Source organism: Canis lupus, chromosome 3 (genome assembly GCF_048164855.1).
Source record: "Canis lupus baileyi chromosome 3, mCanLup2.hap1, whole genome shotgun sequence".
NCBI lineage: Eukaryota > Metazoa > Chordata > Mammalia > Carnivora > Canidae > Canis > Canis lupus.
The window spans coordinates 28,545,964-28,565,097 of record NC_132840.1 but is presented as its reverse complement, the minus strand read 5'-3'; the positions used below and the strand labels follow the sequence as shown (position 1 = coordinate 28,565,097).

General features: G+C 56.3%; 2 protein-coding genes and 1 long non-coding RNA gene across 6 annotated transcripts; 2 read left to right on the top strand and 1 right to left on the bottom strand.

The window, feature by feature from the left end:
* Positions 1-58: 58 nt before the first annotated feature.
* On the top strand, positions 59-9,903 carry TAS1R1 (taste 1 receptor member 1). 2 transcript variants are annotated; one of them, XM_072819861.1, is made up of 6 exons: positions 70-1,347; positions 3,286-3,592; positions 6,006-6,767; positions 7,195-7,407; positions 7,717-7,837; positions 8,813-9,903. In XM_072819861.1, exons 1-6 carry the CDS (start codon positions 1,157-1,159, stop codon positions 9,742-9,744), a joined length of 2,526 nt encoding a protein of 841 aa, XP_072675962.1. In that variant the 5' UTR covers positions 70-1,156; the 3' UTR covers positions 9,745-9,903. The 2 variants fall into 2 exon arrangements, with proteins under 2 accessions (XP_072675964.1, XP_072675962.1); XM_072819863.1 differs by lacking the exon at positions 7,195-7,407 and having other exon boundaries at positions 59-1,347.
* Positions 7,427-10,042, bottom strand: LOC140630173 (uncharacterized). Its single transcript, XR_012027972.1, has 2 exons — positions 9,222-10,042; positions 7,427-7,996 (listed from the first exon to the last, which is right to left on the bottom strand). It is a non-coding gene; the product is annotated as an uncharacterized lncRNA (long non-coding RNA).
* Positions 10,043-10,189: 147 nt separating this feature from the next.
* On the top strand, positions 10,190-17,581 carry ZBTB48 (zinc finger and BTB domain containing 48). 3 transcript variants are annotated; one of them, XM_072819866.1, is made up of 11 exons: positions 10,190-10,348; positions 10,819-11,515; positions 12,004-12,245; positions 14,330-14,441; positions 15,048-15,140; positions 15,473-15,559; positions 15,704-15,858; positions 16,307-16,443; positions 16,516-16,680; positions 17,052-17,140; positions 17,227-17,581. In XM_072819866.1, exons 2-11 carry the CDS (start codon positions 10,826-10,828, stop codon positions 17,521-17,523), a joined length of 2,067 nt encoding a protein of 688 aa, XP_072675967.1. In that variant the 5' UTR covers positions 10,190-10,348; positions 10,819-10,825; the 3' UTR covers positions 17,524-17,581. The 3 variants fall into 3 exon arrangements, with proteins under 3 accessions (XP_072675967.1, XP_072675969.1, XP_072675968.1); XM_072819868.1 differs by having other exon boundaries at positions 10,191-10,348; positions 10,823-11,515; XM_072819867.1 differs by having other exon boundaries at positions 10,196-10,348; positions 10,748-11,515.
* Positions 17,582-19,134: the final 1,553 nt, after the last annotated feature.

Below are 19,134 nucleotides of genomic sequence, written 5' to 3'. Positions count from 1 at the left end.
CCTCGGAGGCTCCCGCCGGCCCGGGGGCTTGAGAGGCAGCGGCCTTGGCCACACCCGGCCGGCCGGCCCTTCGAGGGCCCCATTTACATTATGCAAAAACCCCACCCGGGCCAGATACCCCACCGTGAGTCCTGGGCCACCTCTCCGGAAATCCACTTGGAATTTTTTTTTTCTTGCAGAAAAAGACCCAGGATTGGCAGTTTAAGCAAAACCGGTCTATTTGCATACTGTGTTTGCATGCAGTTGTCTTTGAGTTGAAGGGAGCCACCCTGGATAACAAGACAAACCCACAGTGATTCACTCAAAATTTCAGTGTCAGAAAACTGAGGACTGGGACCACATCAACTCAAAGCCATGTCTCATTTGGTAAACTGAGGCCCAAGTAAAAGGTTCTAAAACCCACAGCTCCCTCCACCTTCTATCCCCTGGAGAAGCTGTGTCCCTGCCTCCTTTCTCTGACCACCGTCCCCCAAAATGCCAGGGCTCCCTTTCTTTCTTTTAAGTAGACTCCACACCCAGGTTGGAGCCCAGCGCTGGGCTTTCACTCAAGACCCTGAGGTCAAGGGATCCCTGGGTGGCGCAGCGGTTTAGCGCCTGCCTTTGGCCCAGGGCGCGATCCTGGAGACCCGGGATCGAATCCCACGTCGGGCTCCTGGTGCATGGAGCCTGCTTCTCTCTCTGCCTCTCTCTCTCTCTCTCTCTCTCTCTCTGTGACTACCATAAATAAATAAAACATATTAAAAAAATTAAAAAAAAAAAAAAGACCCTGAGGTCAAGACCTGAGCCAAGGTGGAGTCAGCTGCTCAGCCCACTGAGCCAACCAGGCGCCCCAGGGTGGGGGGGCTCCCTTTCTGAGCCAGGTGAAGAAGCCACAGGCACCAGAGCAAGAACAGAAGCCACAACCATGCAGAGGAAGGGTCAGTGGCTGCCACCTGGTTTGCATCTGTTCTTTCCCCCTGCTGAGTTCCTGAGCAGGACCACAGGCCCAGAAGGCCACGGCAAGCAGCCAGGTTCCTACAACTGGATTTCAGCCCCACCCCTGGCACAAGCATGAAGTTGGGAAGCATCTGGGCAGCTGCCATCTATTCTATTTAAACGGCCAACCTGGTCAGAGGGCTCTGCTCGGCCATGCCAGGCACAGGACTGTGTGGCCAGCATGTCACTCCTGGCAGCTCACCTGGTCAGCTTGCAGCTCTCCCTCTCCTGCTGCTGGGCCCTCAGCTGCCACAACACAGAGTCATCTCCTGATTTCAGCCTCCCTGGGGATTACCTACTTGCAGGTCTGTTCCCTCTGCACTCTGACTGTCCCGGGGTGAGACGCAGGCCCATGGTGACCCTCTGTGACAGGTGAGTGAGGGGCCTGTGCCTAGAAGGACCTCTGCCTGCCCTTTCTGCCTCTGGGGCCGCCTCCTGAACTATCTCCAGTCCCTCCCCCTCCTAGGTCACTACCTTCAAGCCCTGGCTGGACCTTCCCTGGCACTTCTGCTCAGGTTCCACTTTATAATATGTTATTTTGTCTTCACTATTAGAGTGCTTTGTATTGTAATCCCATTCCAGTTGATCCAGGATTTGTGACATAAGTAGGCAGCAAAGGTTAAGCAATCATGGCTTTTCCCTGCTTCCGTGTCCTCCCTATTCCTCTCTGGGTCTCCCGATGGTGAGTGTGGTTTTCCATGCAGGGTAAATGGAAGGCACACAGCAGTAGATGCTTTAGCTTAGTAAAGATTCTTTAGATTGGTGCCTTGCCTTCATCAAGTCGACAGTCTTGGTAGAGAAAAGCATCTGCTTTTCTCCTAAAGAAGACAAGTGGTGGGCAGCCCCGGTGGTGCAGGGGTTTAGCGCTGCCTGCAGCCCAGGGTGTGATCCTGGAGACCCTGGATCGAGTCCCATGTTAGGCTCTCTGCATGGAGCCTGCTTCTCTCTCTCTCTTTCTCTGTGTCTCTATGAATAAATAAAATCTTAAAAAAAAAAAAAAAGACGAGTGGTATCTGTGCAAGTCTAAGATCTGGGAGGCTTGAGGCTGGATCGAGACCCAGTGGCAGATGCCTTAAACATGAAGCACATCTGTCACACAGGAAGGTTCTGGAAAGCCTAGTGCATGAAGACTGGCCAAAGAGATACAGATAGGAGCTGGGAAGAGAAGATTTGGGGTAGAGGAGACACATGGATACCCACTTCTGAAGGTGTCATGGTGGGAGGCACTCACTGAGTTTCCTCCAAGGGACTCGAGGACAGAAGTGATAGAATGACGGAAGACCCTTCTAACAAGCAGAGAGGTTGGAAAGTGAAATGTGCTTGCACACTCTTTAAGCAGAGCTGAACCATGCCCCTGTTGGGATCCAGCTAGCAGTTCCCAAGAGGTAGGGAGGAACACAGGCCCTCACCCCATTCATGAGTGTCCTGGTGAGTAGCATTAGCTAAACAAGGTTAAACAGGTGTGTGGCTAACTTTATGTGTTATCCTGACTAGGGTATAGTATTCAGTTGTTTAGCCAAACACCAGTCTAGATGTTGCTGCGAAGGTTAACATTTAAATCGACAGGTGAGGGCAGCCCCGGTGGCGCAGCAGTTTAGCGCCACCTTTGGTCCAGGGCGTGATCCTGGAGACCTGGGATCGGGTCCCACGTCGGGCTCCCTGCATGGAGCCTGCTTCTCCCTCTGCCTGTGTCTCTGCCTCTCTCTTTCTCTCTTTCTCTCTCTCAATCTGTGTATCTAATAAATAAAATCTTTAAAAAAATAAATAAATCGATGGGTGAGTAAAGCAGATTGCCTTCCATTGTGTGGGTGGGCCTCATCCAATCAGTTGAAGACCTTAAAAGACTGAGGTCCCCTAAAAAGGAAGGAATTCTGCCTTCAGACTCAAGACTGCAGCATCTACCATTAAGGGAATTTCTAACCTGCCCTGCAAACATCAGACTTGCCAGCCCCATAATCATACGAGCTAATTCCTTAAAATAACCTTTCTCTCTACATATATGTCCAGTTGGTTCTGTTTCTCTAGAGAACCCTGATTAATACAGCACGTGTCTCTGATACAGGACTTCATCAGCCTTTCAATGCTAATATGCTTATCTGGGGAGGCATGGTATGTGGTTCCTCCAACTTGTTCCCCACCCCAACCCCTGCAAAGGCCTATTAACACAACTGTGTGTATGGTACAGGGCCCACATTGAGGTCCTGGTTGTAGGGGACTGGACAGATGACCTCAGAGTTTCCTCTCTACCCCCCAAAGAGGGTTTCGGCAAGGCCTTGCCCTTCTCGGCTCTCAGCTTGGCTTTCTCTACAGGCCCAACAGCTTCAATGGCCATGGCTACCACCTCTTTCAGGCCATGCGGTTTGGCATTGAGGAGATCAACAACTCCACAACACTGCTGCCTAATGTCACCCTGGGGTACCAGCTGTATGACGTGTGCTCAGAGTCAGCCAATGTGTACGCCACACTCAACGTACTCTCCACGCTGGGGACACATCACATAGAGATCCAAGCAGACCCTTCCCACTATTCCCCGGCCGCCCTGGCGGTGATTGGACCTGACACCACCAACCATGCTGCCACCGCTGCAGCCCTGCTGAGCCCGTTTCTGGTGCCTGTGGTAAGCTGGTGCCCTGACAGGGTGTCCGTCTCCCCTTCTGTCAAGTCCAGTGTGGGCTAGGGGTGGTGGGCAGGAGCTGCTGGGCCCCCAGGCCAGTCTGAGCCCCTGGATCTCCTGGGTGATCACTGCTCATTAGTCACATTGCAGGAGGCCCTGCCCCATCGCAATCTGCACTCCAGCATTTCTTCCCCCCAGGTGCTGCATCCAGACCCCTGGCCTCAATGCTCCTGAGAAAACCCATTCTCTGAAACTGCTGCCCTTTACTCCTCCCAACATTCCATCTCCTTTGTGAAGGATGGAACACTCTTTGTTTCCTACCCCCACGAACCTCTCTACTTCTCCCAGGCCCTCCTTCCTTCCTGGCTTCCTTCCCTCCCTCCCAGGTCAGGCCTAGAGGTTTGGTCCCCCACTCAGGGTGCTGTCCCCCTGGGCCTCATGCTCTCCTCTGCTTGTCAGCCTCCTGCTTCCTCCTCCACCTCTCCTGGCCTTACCCCCTCCATCTTCCAGGCACCTCTGTTCCCAGCATGGGTCTCCCTCTGCCCTCTTTCTGTGGAAACTTATCTGCAGAGCTCTCTAGCTTTGTTTGCTTCTCCCTCTTGTCATTCGCTTCTCAGCCCCCTACCCCAGCTGCCACCACTTGCTCTTGTGATCTGGAGGGCCTCTCTCACTTATGGCACCTCCCCCTCCTTATGACCTGCCCTCTCTCACTTATGGCACCTCCCCCTCCTCCTCAGTTTCCTCTTTAGACTCTTCTGAAAAGGTGGATGATTCCCAGAGTGCAGGATGCTCCCTTTCCTAGCCAGGTGTTGGGAGTAAAAATTTTACTCTACTCTTCAGGATTCTTCTGGCTGGTCTGAACATTAAATTGACATGAGACAGATTAATAGGAGAAAGTCAAAGTTTTACATGTATAGGGAGAGGTTCAAAGACAGGCAGAAATGGGGCTTAATTGCTATTCTGAACCAAGGAGAAACTGGTTGGGGTCTGGGACTTCAAAGGAGAGGAAGACAATTCGCAGGAAGAGAAAAGAAAGTAAATGCTTAGTAAACAAATGTTTGCTGGGCCATCCAGGAACAATGGAACATAGAGAAGAATTTCAACAAATCAGACTTTGCTAAGATCCCGCTGCCCACCATATCTAGTTCCTATTATAATGCAGTTACCTAGGGTGACAGCTCCCTCACCTAGAGCAGTTCAGCTAACTAAATTCTTTTAGGCAGTTAGGGGAAAGGTCAAAGTTTTTTTTCTTGAGTTTGTTGTGCCTTAATTATTTCCAATTGGAAATTAACCCACAAGACAAAGTGGCATATCTTGAGGCAATTTATTCAGAACCCCTACACAAGCCATGGGCCCCGTGGCTCAATTTCCTGGTCTCTAGCTTCTGTCCTGAGTTTTTTTTTTTTTTTTTAAGATTTTATTTATTTATTCATGAGAGACACACAGAGAGGCAGAGACATAGGCAGAGGGAGGAGAAGCAGGCTCCATGTAGGAGCCCGATGTAGGACTCGATTCCAGAACTACGAGATCATGTCCTGAACCGAAGGCAGATACTCAACCACTAAGCCACCCAAATATCCCTTCTGTCTTGAGTTCTAAGCACTGAGCCTCATTTCTGGATGCTCATCTAGGGTCTCCACTTCATGGACCCACAGGCCCCAAACTGAGCTTACCTCCCTATACAACTAGAGCTTCTTTTCTTCCTGCATCCCCCTTCTTGCCCACCTGCCTAAAGAGTGACCATCTCTACTCAAGCCAGGAACCCAACAGGCCTACCCAAATTCCTCTGTCCCACACCCCCATAGTTAGCCCATCACCATGCCCTCTGCTTCTACCCTCTAAATGCTGCCAGGTCCATCCCCTCTTCTTCATCACCACCGCCACAGCTCTAACTCAGACCACCAAGCGCTCTCATCTAGACGATCCCATCAGCCTTCTAGGGGTTCTCCCTGACTCTGGTTTTGAGCCTTTTCTAACATGTTCCTCATTGAAATGAGAGATACACTCCTAAAACACAAGTCTGAATATATCACTTCTCTGCCTAAATATTTAGGGGCTCCCAATGACCTACAGATAAAGACCAAGTATCTTAGCCTGACAGTTAAGGCCCCCTTGGCCTAACCACATACCTACTTTTGTGCTCCTTCTTCTGGCATCCAACCTCTTGGGTCATTTCACTCACTGTGTGCAGCTTTTGTTCCCTTCCTTTTCTTCTCTCAGAACTCCCTCCTTGGGTTTCTGCCTCTTTTCCGCATGTAACTCGTCAGCCTCCTATGTCCACTAGAGCTCTCCTTGAGAACCAGGGCAGGGACCATGTGTCCCGCATCCCTGGGTCCCGGTGCCCAGAACAGGGCCAGCACTTGGGGGCCCTGATTGAGACTGATGCCACTGAACTTGCTGAACTGAACCCCCGCAGATCAGCTACGAGGCCAGCAGTGTGATGCTTGGAGTGAAGCGGTATTACCCCTCGTTTCTGCGCACTATCCCCAGCGATAAGTACCAGGTGGAGATCATGGTGCTACTGCTGCAGAGGTTTGGGTGGGTCTGGATCTCATTGGTGGGCAGCGACGGCGACTATGGGCAGCTGGGGGTGCAGGCACTGGAGGAGCAGGCCACCCAGCAGGGCATCTGCATTGCCTTCAAGGACATCATACCCTTCTCTGCCCAGCCGGGTAATGAGAGGATGCAGAGCATGATGTACCACCTGGACCGAGCAAGGACCACTGTTGTGGTCGTTTTCTCCAGCAGGCAGCTGGCCAGGGTGTTCTTCGAGTCCGTGGTCCTGGCCAAGCTGACTGCCAAGGTGTGGATCGCTTCAGAAGACTGGGCCATCTCCAGACATATTAGCAGCCTGCCCAGGATCTGGGGCATTGGCACAGTGTTGGGCGTGGCCATCCAGCAGAAGCTTGTCCCTGGTCTGAAGGAGTTTGAAGAGGCCTACGTCCGGGCAAAGAAGGCAGCCCATAGGCCTTGCTCCAGGGACTCCTGGTGCAGCAGCAACCAACTCTGCAGAGAGTGCCAAGCTTTCACAGTACAGCAGATGCCCACACTCGGAGCATTCTCCATGAGCTCTGCCTACAATGCCTACCGGGCTGTCTACGCAGCAGCCCATGGCCTCCACCAGCTCCTGGGCTGTGCCTCTGGAGCCTGTTCCAGGGACCGAGTCTACCCCTGGCAGGTAAGGTGGCCCTACCCCTGGCACCCTGAAACAGGGTGCTTTCCTGAGGAAACCAGAGTGATCACTCTCTGCCCAACTAAGTGTTGGGGGCAGAGGACAAAGGCCATTGACCAGAGGGCTGATCCCCTCTCTTAGGCTTCAATTCTCTGAACCTCAGCCCCTCCCACTCACCATGCTTCATATCCAGGACTAAAAATCACTGTAAAGGGGTCCTTTGTTAGAAACTTCCTCTCAGAAGCCTGGTTGGGAGGGTTGAGGGGTTTCCTTGGAGGGGAAGGAGGGCTCTGAATTTCCAGATGGCCTGAAACCACCCAAATAGAAGCATAAGGCCCCAGGCACTTGATTCCTGATCCTTCCAGGTCTGGGTGGGTTGAGGAGGAGCAACATTTGCCATCTACGGCAGCTCCCTGATCCCTGTGTATTTCAGCTTCTAGAGCAGATCCGCAAGGTGAATTTCCTTCTACACGAGGACACTGTGATATTTAATGACAACGGGGACCCTCTCAGTGGCTATGACATAATTGCCTGGGACTGGAGTGGTCCCAAGTGGACCTTCAGGGTCATCGGCTCCTCCACGTGGCCTCCAGTTCAGCTGGACATAAATAAAACCAAAATCCGGTGGCACGGAGAGGACAACCAGGTAATAGAGACATGGTCACTTACCAGATGACTGCTTTATGGGCAGCCTGCAGCCCAAGGATACTGTTGACATAGATTACACAGAGCAGGAGGGAGATCCCAGGTACCAGGCCAACATGCCTCTATCCAGCCCTGCTGGGGAAGCCCCACAGGCAGCACCCAGATGGCCTGCTGCGCTGGTTTATAAAACCAGGGGTTCTGCTCTGGGAGTGAGCTGTGAAGGCAGATGCACAGAGACTATTTCCCATTCCACCTGTGAGTATTCCTTGACTTGGCCATGTGGTTACAGAACACCTGTGGCTTCTTGCAGGTGCCTGAGTCTGTGTGCTCCAGCAACTGTCTTGAAGGGCACCAGCGAGTAGTTGTGGGTTTCTACCACTGTTGCTTTGAGTGTGTGCCCTGTGAGGCCGGCACCTTCCTCAACAAGAGTGGTGAGTGATCAAGTGAGTGGGTGAAGGACTGGGCACTCCTAGGGTCTGTACAGCAGAAGAGGGGCTCTCCCTCAGGCCACACATGCACAGAACCAGGGCCTTGCTCGCTTCACTGCTAGTTAGGTATAGGCTGAAGAATACCTGTCACCAGACTGAATTCTGAGGAAGCAGAAAGAAACAACCTGTTAAAATCCTCAGACCCACTATGTCTTTTACTAGAGAGCTCCCAGCCCCATTCCTACAGGCACAATTTTATCCTAAATTCAACCTCTTTATGCAAGCAGAGGTAGCTACGTTCCCTTGTACCCTTCCCTGCTATCTGTGTGAAGTCCCTTCTATTGCCCATGCTGTAGCTAGCACCTGAACAGCTTGGCCTGAATGAAGAAACTGTATCTGCAGCTGAAAAAACAGCATACTATACCCAGTGATGCAAGGCCAAGATCAGAGAGCAAATTAAGGCAACTAAGGGCTCAGCCCAGAGTTGGACGCCATGAGCCACATTCTTTTCCTTTTATGATCTCTATGGGCATGGGAACGCATCTCTTCTGTTCTCAGAGTCAGAGAAACCACAGAGTGGCAGCACAGGAAGGCGGATTTGGCTAGGTGGATTTTAGCACGGAAGTGCTGGGGAGAGAAGAAAATGCCCTTCCTTTGGGGCTGGCTGCTCCTATTGGATCATAGCCTCACTGGCAGGTGGGCAGAGCAACCAGAGTAAAGCCCTCCCTAGGGACCTCTTGGTTTGCAAGCCCCTTCTGGGATCACGAGCCATACATAACCTACCCAAGGGTCTCCAGAATCTAATTCACACAGGCATCTTGAGGAAACACATGGCCTCAGGACCCCACTCAGGGCTACCCCCATCTCCAGCTCCTGTGGTATCTCCCTCGCAGCACTTTGCAGATCAATGTGGTCTCCCTTCCTCATTCCTGAACTGCTCCACTAGCCCTTAGGACTCCCCTCCGCCTTTCCTTCCAGACCTCCACAGCTGCCAGCCTTGTGGGAAAGAAGAGTGGGCACCTGAGGGAAGTGAATCCTGCTTCCTACGCACTGTGGTGTTTTTGACTTGGCATGAGCCTATCTCTTGGGTGCTGCTGGCAGCTAATACGCTGCTGTTGCTGCTGGTGGCTGGGACTGCTGGCCTGTTTGCCTGGCACTTAGACACCCCGGTGGTGAGGTCAGCTGGGGGCAGGCTGTGCTTCTTTATGCTGGGCTCCCTGGCAGGGGGCAGCTGTGGGCTCTATGGCTTTTTTGGGGAGCCCACCCTGGCCACATGCTTGTTGCGCCAAGGCCTCTTTGCCCTCGGCTTTGCCATCTTCCTGTCCTGCCTGACAATCCGCTCCTTCCAACTGGTCTTCATCTTCAAGTTTTCCGCCAAGGTACCCACCTTCTACCAGGCCTGGGTCCAAAACCATGGTCCCCGCCTCTTTGTGGTGATCAGCTCCATGGCCCAGCTGCTCATCTGTGTAACTTGGCTTGCGGTGTGGACCCCGTTGCCCACCAGGGAGTACCAGCGCTTCCCTCAGCTGGTGGTGCTTGACTGCACGGAGGCCAACTCCCCGGGCTTCATGGTGGCCTTTGCCTACAATGGCCTGCTGTCCGTCAGCGCCTTTGCCTGCAGCTACCTGGGTAAGGACCTGCCGGAGAACTACAACGAGGCCAAATGCGTCACCTTCAGTCTGCTCCTCAACTTCGTGTCCTGGATTGGCTTTTTCACCACAGCCAGCGTCTACCAGGGCAAATACCTGCCCGCGGTCAACGTGCTGGCGGCGCTGAGCAGCCTGAGCAGCGGCTTCAGCGGTTACTTCCTCCCCAAGTGCTATGTGATCCTGTGCCGCCCAGATCTCAACAGCACCGAGCACTTCCAGGCCTCCATCCAGGACTACACGAGGCGCTGCGGCTCCACCTGACCCCGCCTCCCCTGTCCCGAGGGCCGAGGGTCAAGCGAGGCGCGCACGCCCTGCGCTGTCCCGGAGGCCTTTGGACTCTTCAGTTTGGGCTCGGGGAGTGTAAGCTCGCCGGAGGCCGCCCCGGGCTCCCGGGCTCTGCCAATAAAGCGCTGAAATGTGCGTCCTGGCTGCGCTTGCTGTCTGGGGCCAGGGTGGGGCGCGGCCTCCAGCAGGCTGAGGGCGCCGCGGGGGCCCACCGCAGCCGGAACCCGGGACCCAGCCCCAGCCGCGCAACCAGCCGTCGCCCAGCTTGGCGTTGCTAAGCAACATCGAGAGCCGAGCCAACCGCCGAGCGCCCCGGGCCTGGACCCCTCTCCCCATTCCATTGGCCGTTCTCTGCCTGGCCACGCCCTCGAGGGCGGAGCCAGAAGCCCGGCACCTCCCAGGCTTTCGCCCCTTCCGGCGCGCCCTGACGTCACGTCCGGCGGCGGCGGCGGCGGCGGCGGAGACGGCTGCGTCTCCGTACGGTCGGCGGGGCACGTACGGCCCGGGCAGTTGAGCAGGGGGGCTGTGGCGACGACGAGGTCCAGGGTCGGTGGGGCCGGCACCGGGAGCACAGGCCCGGGTGAGGAGGCCGCGGGAGGGGGCGGCGGCGAGGGAGGGAAGGGCTGCGGGCCCCGTGGACGCCTTCCGCCCGGTGGCCCGGGATGTGTGGGCGCGGCGTGGGTTCTGCTCCGCTGTCCGCACCCGCAGCTCTGCCCTGCCGCGGGTCTTCTCGCCGCGCAAGGCCGGCCAGCTCGTGCTGATCGTCCGTCCCTCTTCCCACACTGATTCCTCCCACCAGCACTTCCTCACGACCCTGTCCCCGGCCAAGCCGTGCTTCCGCTCACCCAGTGTGTGCCGCTCACCTGGCCCCCACCCCCGGGGAGGCGCTCGGTGCCCTCCTGGCTCAAGCTGGCACCCTCTCACCTTGCCCCAAGCCCTCGTTGAGATAAATGTGACTGAGTGGAGTCTCTCCCCCCAGTCCAGGGTCTTTCCCTTGCTGCTCCTGGGTACGACTGGCCTGGATGTCACTTCTGCCTTCCTCTCCTCCAGACAGATCATGGACGGCTCCTTCATCCAGCACAGCGTGAGGGTCCTCCAGGAGCTCAACAAGCAGCGGGAAAAGGGCCAGTACTGCGACGCCACCCTGGACGTGGGGGGCCTGGTGTTCAAGGCACACTGGAGTGTCCTTGCCTGCTGCAGCCACTTCTTCCAGAGCCTCTATGGGGATGGCTCAGGGGGCAGTGTTGTTCTCCCTGCTGGCTTCGCTGAGATCTTTGGTCTCCTGTTGGACTTTTTCTATACTGGTCACCTTGCTCTCACCTCAGGAAACCGGGATCAGGTGCTCTTGGCAGCCAGGGAGTTGCGAGTGCCAGAGGCTGTGGAGCTGTGCCAGAGTTTCAAGCCCAAAACCTCAGTGGGGCAGGCACCGAGTGGCCAGAGTGGGCTGGGGAAACCTGTGTCCCTGAGTGTGAACAGCCACCTCAAGGAGCCGGCAGGCTTGGAGGAAGAGGAAGTTTCAAAGACGCTGGGTCAGGTCCCTAGGGACCAGGAGATCAGTGGCAGTCACAGCCCCGACAGGCCTCAGCTTGGTCTCCCTGCCCAGAGTGAGAGCCCATCCTTCCACCGTGGGAAACTCAAGCAGGCCTTGAAGCTCTGTCCCCCAGAGGACAAGGAGCCTGAGGATTGCAAAGTGCCCCCAAGGCCCTTTGAGGCTGAAGGTGTCCAGCTGCAGGGCGGGAATAATGAGGTACTGTGCCCAGGGTGCTGGGAATGGGGAGGTGGGAGTCAGGGGATAGAGATTGACACTTTTCTGGGATAATCTGGACCCCAAGATGGAATCTTTGTTATGTGGGTTTGGAATAGGTTTTTCTCCAAACCCAGGAATCTGACTGCATCCTGCAGTCTCAGGCTGAGCTTTCTGTGAATCCAGGATTGGCAGTTCCTTGGGGTTGGGTAGCTGGCCTCGTGGTTACTGGTGTTTCTTACGAGTGCTGAAATCCAGCCAAGCCTCAGCTCCCCACAGATAGAGCCGCCGCCCTCCACATCCAAGATAACGTTGTGGCGTGCCCTAGGACCCTGATGGGAATAATCACAGAGAAAGGGAATCATCTGGGGATGTGTGTGGGTTGGGCCTTGGGATGGAACTGGATGAAGCAGGATGCCCTGTACATCTGTCCCCAGAACTCCTGCTAATAAATTTGGTGACCTCGCTTCCTGCTGCCTTTTCTGCTCTAGTGGGAAGTGGTGGTTCAAGTTGAGGACGACGGGGATGGTGATTACGTTTCAGAGACTGAGACGTTGCCCACCAGGAGGAAATCAAACATGATCAGAAAGCCGTGTGCTGCTGAGCCAGCCCTGAGTGCAGGTGCCCTGGCAGCCGAGCCCGCTGAGAACAGAAAAGGTACAGCGGTGCCAGTTGAATGCCCCACATGTCATAAAAAGTTTCTCAGCAAATATTACCTAAAAGTGCACAACAGGTAACGGTCTGTTTTTCTATTTTCTTTTCCTGTCTGCTATTTAATTGGGGGAAGGGCCTGCATTCCTTTCTTCTGGGCCATGTGGGGACTGGGGGCTTCATCACCGACTCACGGAGTGCCTGATATTGACTTGCCTCTCATCATCAGGGATGAGGCCTTGGGAGGGACCTGATCCTCTTCCTCCCTCTCCTACTTTGAGCCCTCTAAATGGGTTTCTGGACACCTTGTCAATGAGTTCCACCCAGTATGGACCTTGACCTCTAGCTGCTTTCTGGCAAGGGGATGGGAGAAACCCATGGCCCCATGCTGTGGATGAGGCATGCCCACCTTGGGCAGTGTGGGCTTTGGGCCAAGATGTCGGTCTTTAGGGTGGTGCCTCTTGTGATTTGGGGGAACCAATAGCCTCAGGTTATCAGTGGAGCATAATGGACTATATGGTTAAGCCTGCGTTATACGAAAAGGTAGTGAGATGCTGTATGAAGCTATGGTAATTTAAAGTCAAAGAAAAAAGGAGTTCAGTTTCTCAGATGCGGTGGCTGCATTTCAGATGCTCAGTAGTTAGTTACAGGTGGGCCTTGGCTGTTGACAAACATTTCCGTGGTCACAGTTTTCTTGACAGCACTGCCCCAGGTCCCTGCAAAGCCTCCAGAGGTGGCAACTAGGTGACATGCCTTCCAGACCTGCCATTTCATAGTCCAAGTCATCAGTCTGATTTCTTGCCAAGCCAGGTTGGGCTACATGCTTTTTCAGTGTGACGTTCTGGGAAGCCAGCAGTGGTGGATTGGAGTTGTTGCTGGGTGATGTTTGCTCACCCTGCTTGGGCAGCTGCGGCCAGGGGGGCCTGGGAAAGTGCCAGTGTGGGAGGCACCCTAGGATGGTCCACCTCTGTCTGATGCTCCTCTACCGTGAGACTGGGGTGTAGGCACCATCCCCATCCCTACGTCGGGCTGCAGGCTGCTGGACTGGTCCTGAGAACTAGGAGGGGATGAGGACAGTCAATGGAGGGGCAGAGGGTGAGAGAAATGACTGGCTTCTGAGAACTTCTGAGTGGTTCTGGTGCTGCTCAGGTGTTCTGAGGTCAAGGTTCATTTAGCTCATCCGTTCTGCCAGGTGCCTGACGAGACTGTTCTGGGTGCTTTAGCAAATAAAGCAGAGACTTGGAGCCTGCCTCTCAGCAGGGCCGTGCAGACGTTACTGACAGATGTCAGCTTTACAGTGGAAGATGGGAGCACCTCAGAAGAAGGGAGGGGGAGAGCCTCCCCTAGAGGTTGGGGAGTTCAGGGTGGGGTCGGGTTGCGGTTTTAAAGAAAGCAATTTTGGGCAGACTCAAAGGAGGTGAGGATTTTACCAAGTGAATGGCTGTAGGGGAGTGTTGTGGGTTGAAGAGGGCCAGAGCAGAGACTCTGGGGTGAGCCAGTGGGTTGGCAAACATCAGGGAGGCCAGCCCTGGGGAGCAAGGTCCTGAGGTAAGGGGCCGGCTGGCTATGCCCGTAGGTCCCTGACCTTTTCTCAGGGTGAAATGGGCAGTATTGCAGGGTTGGGACAAAGAGTCGAGGAGGCCTGACTATATATAAGGGCCCCTCTGGCTACTAAAGTTCACATCTGTTGGGAGGCAGGCATGGAGTATGACACTAGGTAGGAGGCTCGGGCAGCAGTGCAAGGGATGGCCCGGCTGCACTGGGTGATAGCAGTGGAAGGCAAGGTCAAGTGGTCAGATGCTGGCTATAGTTTTGATGGTAAAACCCACAGAAGTTCAGACAGACTGGGTGGCTTCTCCAGGGAGCCAGGACCCAGGGATTATTTCTGTTTTTGCAGAGATGTTGGCCAGCCGGGCCGTGTGGCTCTGGGGAGGCCCCTCCAGATGGCGCTGTGCAGGCTCCCATAAGGAGGAGGGTTTCTGGGTGCACCTGTGCAGGATCATCAGCCAGTCCTGACCAAGCCATGCAGGAGCCATGGAAGGCCTTTGGGCTACTCTTCTCTCTGCTGTGGAGCCCAGCCTGCTGCTGGGGGAGCCAGAGTGGCACTGGGTGAGGGAGAGGTGGGCCCCACTCAGGCCCCACACCCTCTGTGGCTTTTCCTGGCAGGAAACACACTGGGGAGAAACCCTTTGAGTGTCCCAAATGTGGCAAGTGTTACTTTCGGAAAGAGAACCTCCTGGAGCATGAGGCCCGGAATTGCATGAACCGCTCGGAACAGGTACTTGTGGGTTGGCCCAGGACATTGTGGGCAGGGGCACGCTGGCCTTTGTCTTCCTGCCATCTGAGAGGGGAGACTGTCTTAGGACTATAAACTCAAGAGAGCTGGAGTGTCCTTGGAGGCCAGAGTCTACTCCCTGGCATACAGGTGGGGACGCTGGTCCTGAGAGCAGAAGGGACCAGCTTAGGAAGGACTTTGTGGGAGGCATTTTGGACTTGCGTGCATGGGCCCCTGGACTCTGGAGAAAGGGTGCCTCGGTGGGGGATGGCTGCTGAGAAAGGCCACCTGGTCACCTCCCCTCCCCACTGGCTGGCCCATATGACATGACCAGCTAAGCTCACCCTCCTCTTCCTAGGGGTCTGTTGCCAGGGTGGGGGCTGTGGGTGAGGTCTCTCAGCCCTTGCCCCCAGCCTGGCATGGTGGGTTTGCAGTGCTCAGCGATGGTCAGGGTCCGGGCAGGCAGGTCACGTGTTGCCCTCTCCCACCCTAGCGTCCCCCCCCTCGGGCAGACTCCTCCCAGCAGCGAGTGGAAGCCCGGGCAGAGGCTGCTGTCGCAGGCAGAAGCCCCCCCCTGATGCCGGCCCTGCTTGCCCCTCACACTGCCAGGTCTTCACGTGCTCCGTGTGCCAGGAGACCTTCCGCCGGAGGATGGAGCTGCGGGTCCACATGGTGTCCCACACGGGGGAGATGCCCTACAAGGTCAGGCTCAGCCTGTCCCCAGGGGCATAGGCAGAGGGGCAGCCCCAGGATCCCTCCTGCCAAGCCCTGTATGTGGGATGATGTTGGGCGCTTTTTCCTTGCTGGCCCAGCCTTTCCTTTCCACTTGGTGTCCCCTACTTTTGGGTGGGGCCACTTGCTCTTTCTGGGTCCTTGTGTCTTCCCCTGGAGAGCAGGCTTAGTGTCCTTGTATACATGCAGCAGAGGCCCTCCTTGGAGCATCCTTCACACCAGGTCCTGGGGCTCTGCCCTCTGCGGGTTCCTGCCGCCATGGTGTGGGTGGCCTAAAAGGTGACCTTGGGCCTGTTTTCCAGTGCTCCTCGTGCTCCCAGCAGTTCATGCAGAAGAAGGACCTGCAGAGCCACCTGATCAAACTACACGGAGCGCCCAAGCCCCACGCTGTAAGTGCCGAGCTGGGCTGGGCTGGTAGCTGGCAGCTGTGAGGCAGTGGTCAGAGCCAGGCAGGCCATATTGTTTCTGCCATGCAGAGGACCAGGGGGCCCCCTCCGTGTCCTCACCCGGGTCCTGCTCCGTCTACCCCACAGTGTCCCACCTGTGCCAAGTGCTTCCTGTCACGGACGGAACTGCAGCTGCACGAGGCTTTCAAGCACCGTGGGGAGAAGCTGTTCGTGTGTGAGGAGTGTGGGCACAGGGCCTCTAGCCGGAACGGCCTGCAGATGCACATCAAGGCCAAGCACAGGTGCGGCCTGGCCCGTCACTCCCCAGGCCCTGCTGCTGGCGGCTGGCCAGTGAGTGGGCCTGGAAGGCGGAGTCTGCCTGGGCCTGCCTGGGACAGGGCGTCCTCCAGCCTGGGTCCCAGACCTGTAGCCTCTGTGGCAGTGGCACGTGAGGGAGGAGGACATTTGCCAGGCAGAAGGGCTGCGGGAGAGGACTGGAGGTTAAGGTCCTTGCAAGGGTCTTTGCGTCCTGCGACTTCTGGGATGGAGCTAGTGCCCCTTTCCTGGCACTGCCCCTGCCCTCCTGCCACACAGCCGCTCTTGGCTTGGGCCCAGCTACCGCATCAGCCCTGTGTGCTTCTGCCTAGATGGTTTCCTAGGCTCTGGGGCCAGGCGTCCTCCCGCTGTCGCAGAGCAAAGGGAACTGCTTCCCTTGGTGATGGTTTCTGCTTGTGTCCCCTGCCCGGACAGGAACGAGCGGCCATATGTCTGTGAGTTCTGCAGCCATGCCTTCACCCAGAAGGCCAATCTTAACATGCACCTGCGCACGCACACAGGCGAGAAGCCCTTCCAGTGCCACCTCTGTGGCAAGACCTTCCGCACCCAAGGTGAGGCCCGCCCTTCTTCTCCTGGGCCTGGGGCCGAGGCCTGGTGGCTGAGCCCTCGCCTTGTCCCCGCAGCCAGCCTGGACAAGCACAACCGCACCCACACCGGTGAGAGGCCCTTCAGCTGTGAGTTCTGTGAACAGCGCTTCACGGAGAAGGGGCCCCTGCTGAGGCACGTGGCCAGCCGCCACCAGGAGGGCCGGCCCCATTTCTGCCAAATCTGCGGGAAGACCTTCAAAGGTACCTGGGCTTCATCCCTCCTGCTTCCCTGGGTGTGCCCCATGGGGAGCAGAGGGTGAGCTGTGTCCCAGCTGACCGGAGCCGGAGCATCTCTGAGGGCAGAGGTCAAGTGTAGCGGTGGCTTTCATGTGCTCTTTCTCGGTGCGCAACTTTCTCACCAGAGACTGTCTTCTGTTCCCGTGTGTTAGACAGGAGCTGGGAGCTGCTACAAAGTGGGGGTGGGAGCTGCAGAGGGTCCTGTGGTAGGGTGCCCCTGGAGCCGATGGGGCCTGTGCAGTGGTGGGGCCTGTACACCCCAGGACTGCCTCTCATCCCGGCACCATCTGCCCATGTCTGCCTCTCTTGATGCCGGGGTCCCTTCCCTCCCACAGCCGTGGAGCAGCTGCGTGTGCATGTTAGAAGGCACAAGGGGGTCAGGAAGTTCGAGTGCACAGAGTGTGGCTACAAGTTCACCCGGCAGGTAGGCCTGGGGCCAGTGTCCCGCCTCCTGCCCCCTTGGGTCCCCTGCTCCCTCCCTGCTCAGCCCTGAGTCCCCTTGCCCCCTAGGCCCACCTCCGGAGGCACATGGAGATCCACGACCGAGTGGAGAACTACAATCCACGGCAGCGCAAGCTCCGGAACCTGGTCATTGAGGATGAGAAGATGGTGGTGGTAGCGCTGCAGCCACCCGCTGAGCTGGAGGTGGGCTCTGCTGAGGTCATTGTGGCATCTCTGGCTCAGGGCAGCCTGGCCTCCCAGCTCCCTGGCCAGAGACTCTGTGCGGAAGAAAGCTTGGGGAGCCCGGGCGTCATGGAGCCCTCACTCATCATCACAGCAGCCATCCCCGAGGACTGTGACACGTAGCCACCCTGCCACCACAGCCCCCTTGGCCCCGACCCCCAATAAACTATGTGGCTTTGGACTCCGTTGCTGTCTGGCAGTCACTCCCCAGTAACCTGGTCTCCAGGGGGGTCCTGCTTACCTGTCCTGTGGTCTGGAAGACATGGTGCCTCGCCTGGCCATCTGTGCACCTCAGGGTGCTGCTCAGCCAGCATCTTCCCCACCTTGTCTGGAGACCACAGCAGAGCGAGATGCCCCGGTGCTCTCGATCTTTGGTCCCTGTCAGGGTTCTAGAATGGGGAGCAGTGGCATTCCTGTTTGACAGTCATGATGCTCCCAGCTAGTGGGGGTAGAACTTGTCCCTAAGCCTCTGGAGTCAGAGCCGAGGGGCCAGGGTCCCCTGATGACCTTGCTAGCTTGGCCCTGCCTCCCTAGCATGCACCAGGTCCCCCTGGGAGCCCAAGGGGAGGGCTTGTGGTTAAGCAAGCTCTGGACCCGGGCCGGCAGAAGACCACAGACCGGATCCTTGCCCTGGGGGGGTGGGTCCTAACTTGCTTTGCACGTCCAGGGGGCCTGGAATTCAGGCAAGGCCAAGCTTAGAATGACTGGAGGCCCTGCCGGTCCCGGAGTTCATTGGCCACAGGGACAGCAGGGCTGGGTGCCATATCACGGAGGAAGAGTGTGTGGGTGCTGGCACCCAGATTCCTTCTCAGCCTTATTTATAGTGCCGTGACCTAAGGCAAATGATTGCTACATTTCCTCATCTTTAATGGAATTAGTAACAGCACACACTTTGCAGACAAGGACTGAATGAGAGTCTGCTACTGCATGGCAAAGCACCCAGGATTTCCCTGGGGGCTGGAGGGTGGGGGTCAGTGCTTGGCAATATGGTGCTCACTGGGGACCTGGGCCCCACTCCACATGCAGCCTGAAGCATGCTGGCTGGGTGCCAGGGACAGATGCTCCATCAGGCCGGAGTTGTGAGGCCTGTATATGACATCACCCTCAAGTCACACGGTGTCCCCCTTGCCAAGTTGTGTTGGTCCAGGCAGACCAATCTAGGTCCCCCTAGATTCAAGGGGAGGAGATGGGTGCCAAAGTCCGCACGCAGTTTACACTGCCCTACCCAGAGCATGGTGCTCAGTGCTTGGCACAGAGCAAACAACCCGGCAGTGACATCAGGCACTGCCTAAATCCTGTCAGTGGGACAGTCCTGAGACACCAGCCTCGTGCTGTGCCACATTCTTCCCTGTGCATGAGGACAACCGTCTGTTTTAGACCAGGACCCATCCAAACATCTTTTACCCTGTGGCCACTGGGGCACTTAAGAGGGCAAGACCATACTCAGGGACACCTGACACCCAGGCTATGCGCATCTCTGGCCTACTTCAGTCAAGTTACTAAGAAGATAAACTCTGGGGACGCCTGGGTGGCTCAGTGGTTGAGCATCCGTCTTTAGCCCAGGACATGATCCGAGTTCTGGGATCGAGTTCAGCATCGGGCTCTCTGCATGGAGCCTGCTTCTCCCTTTGCCTGTGTCTCTGCCTGTTTCTCATGAATAAATAAAATCTTTAAAAAAACAAAAAACAAAAAAACTCTGGCCTCAAAATGCTCCTTCCCTGCACAGGCACTGGC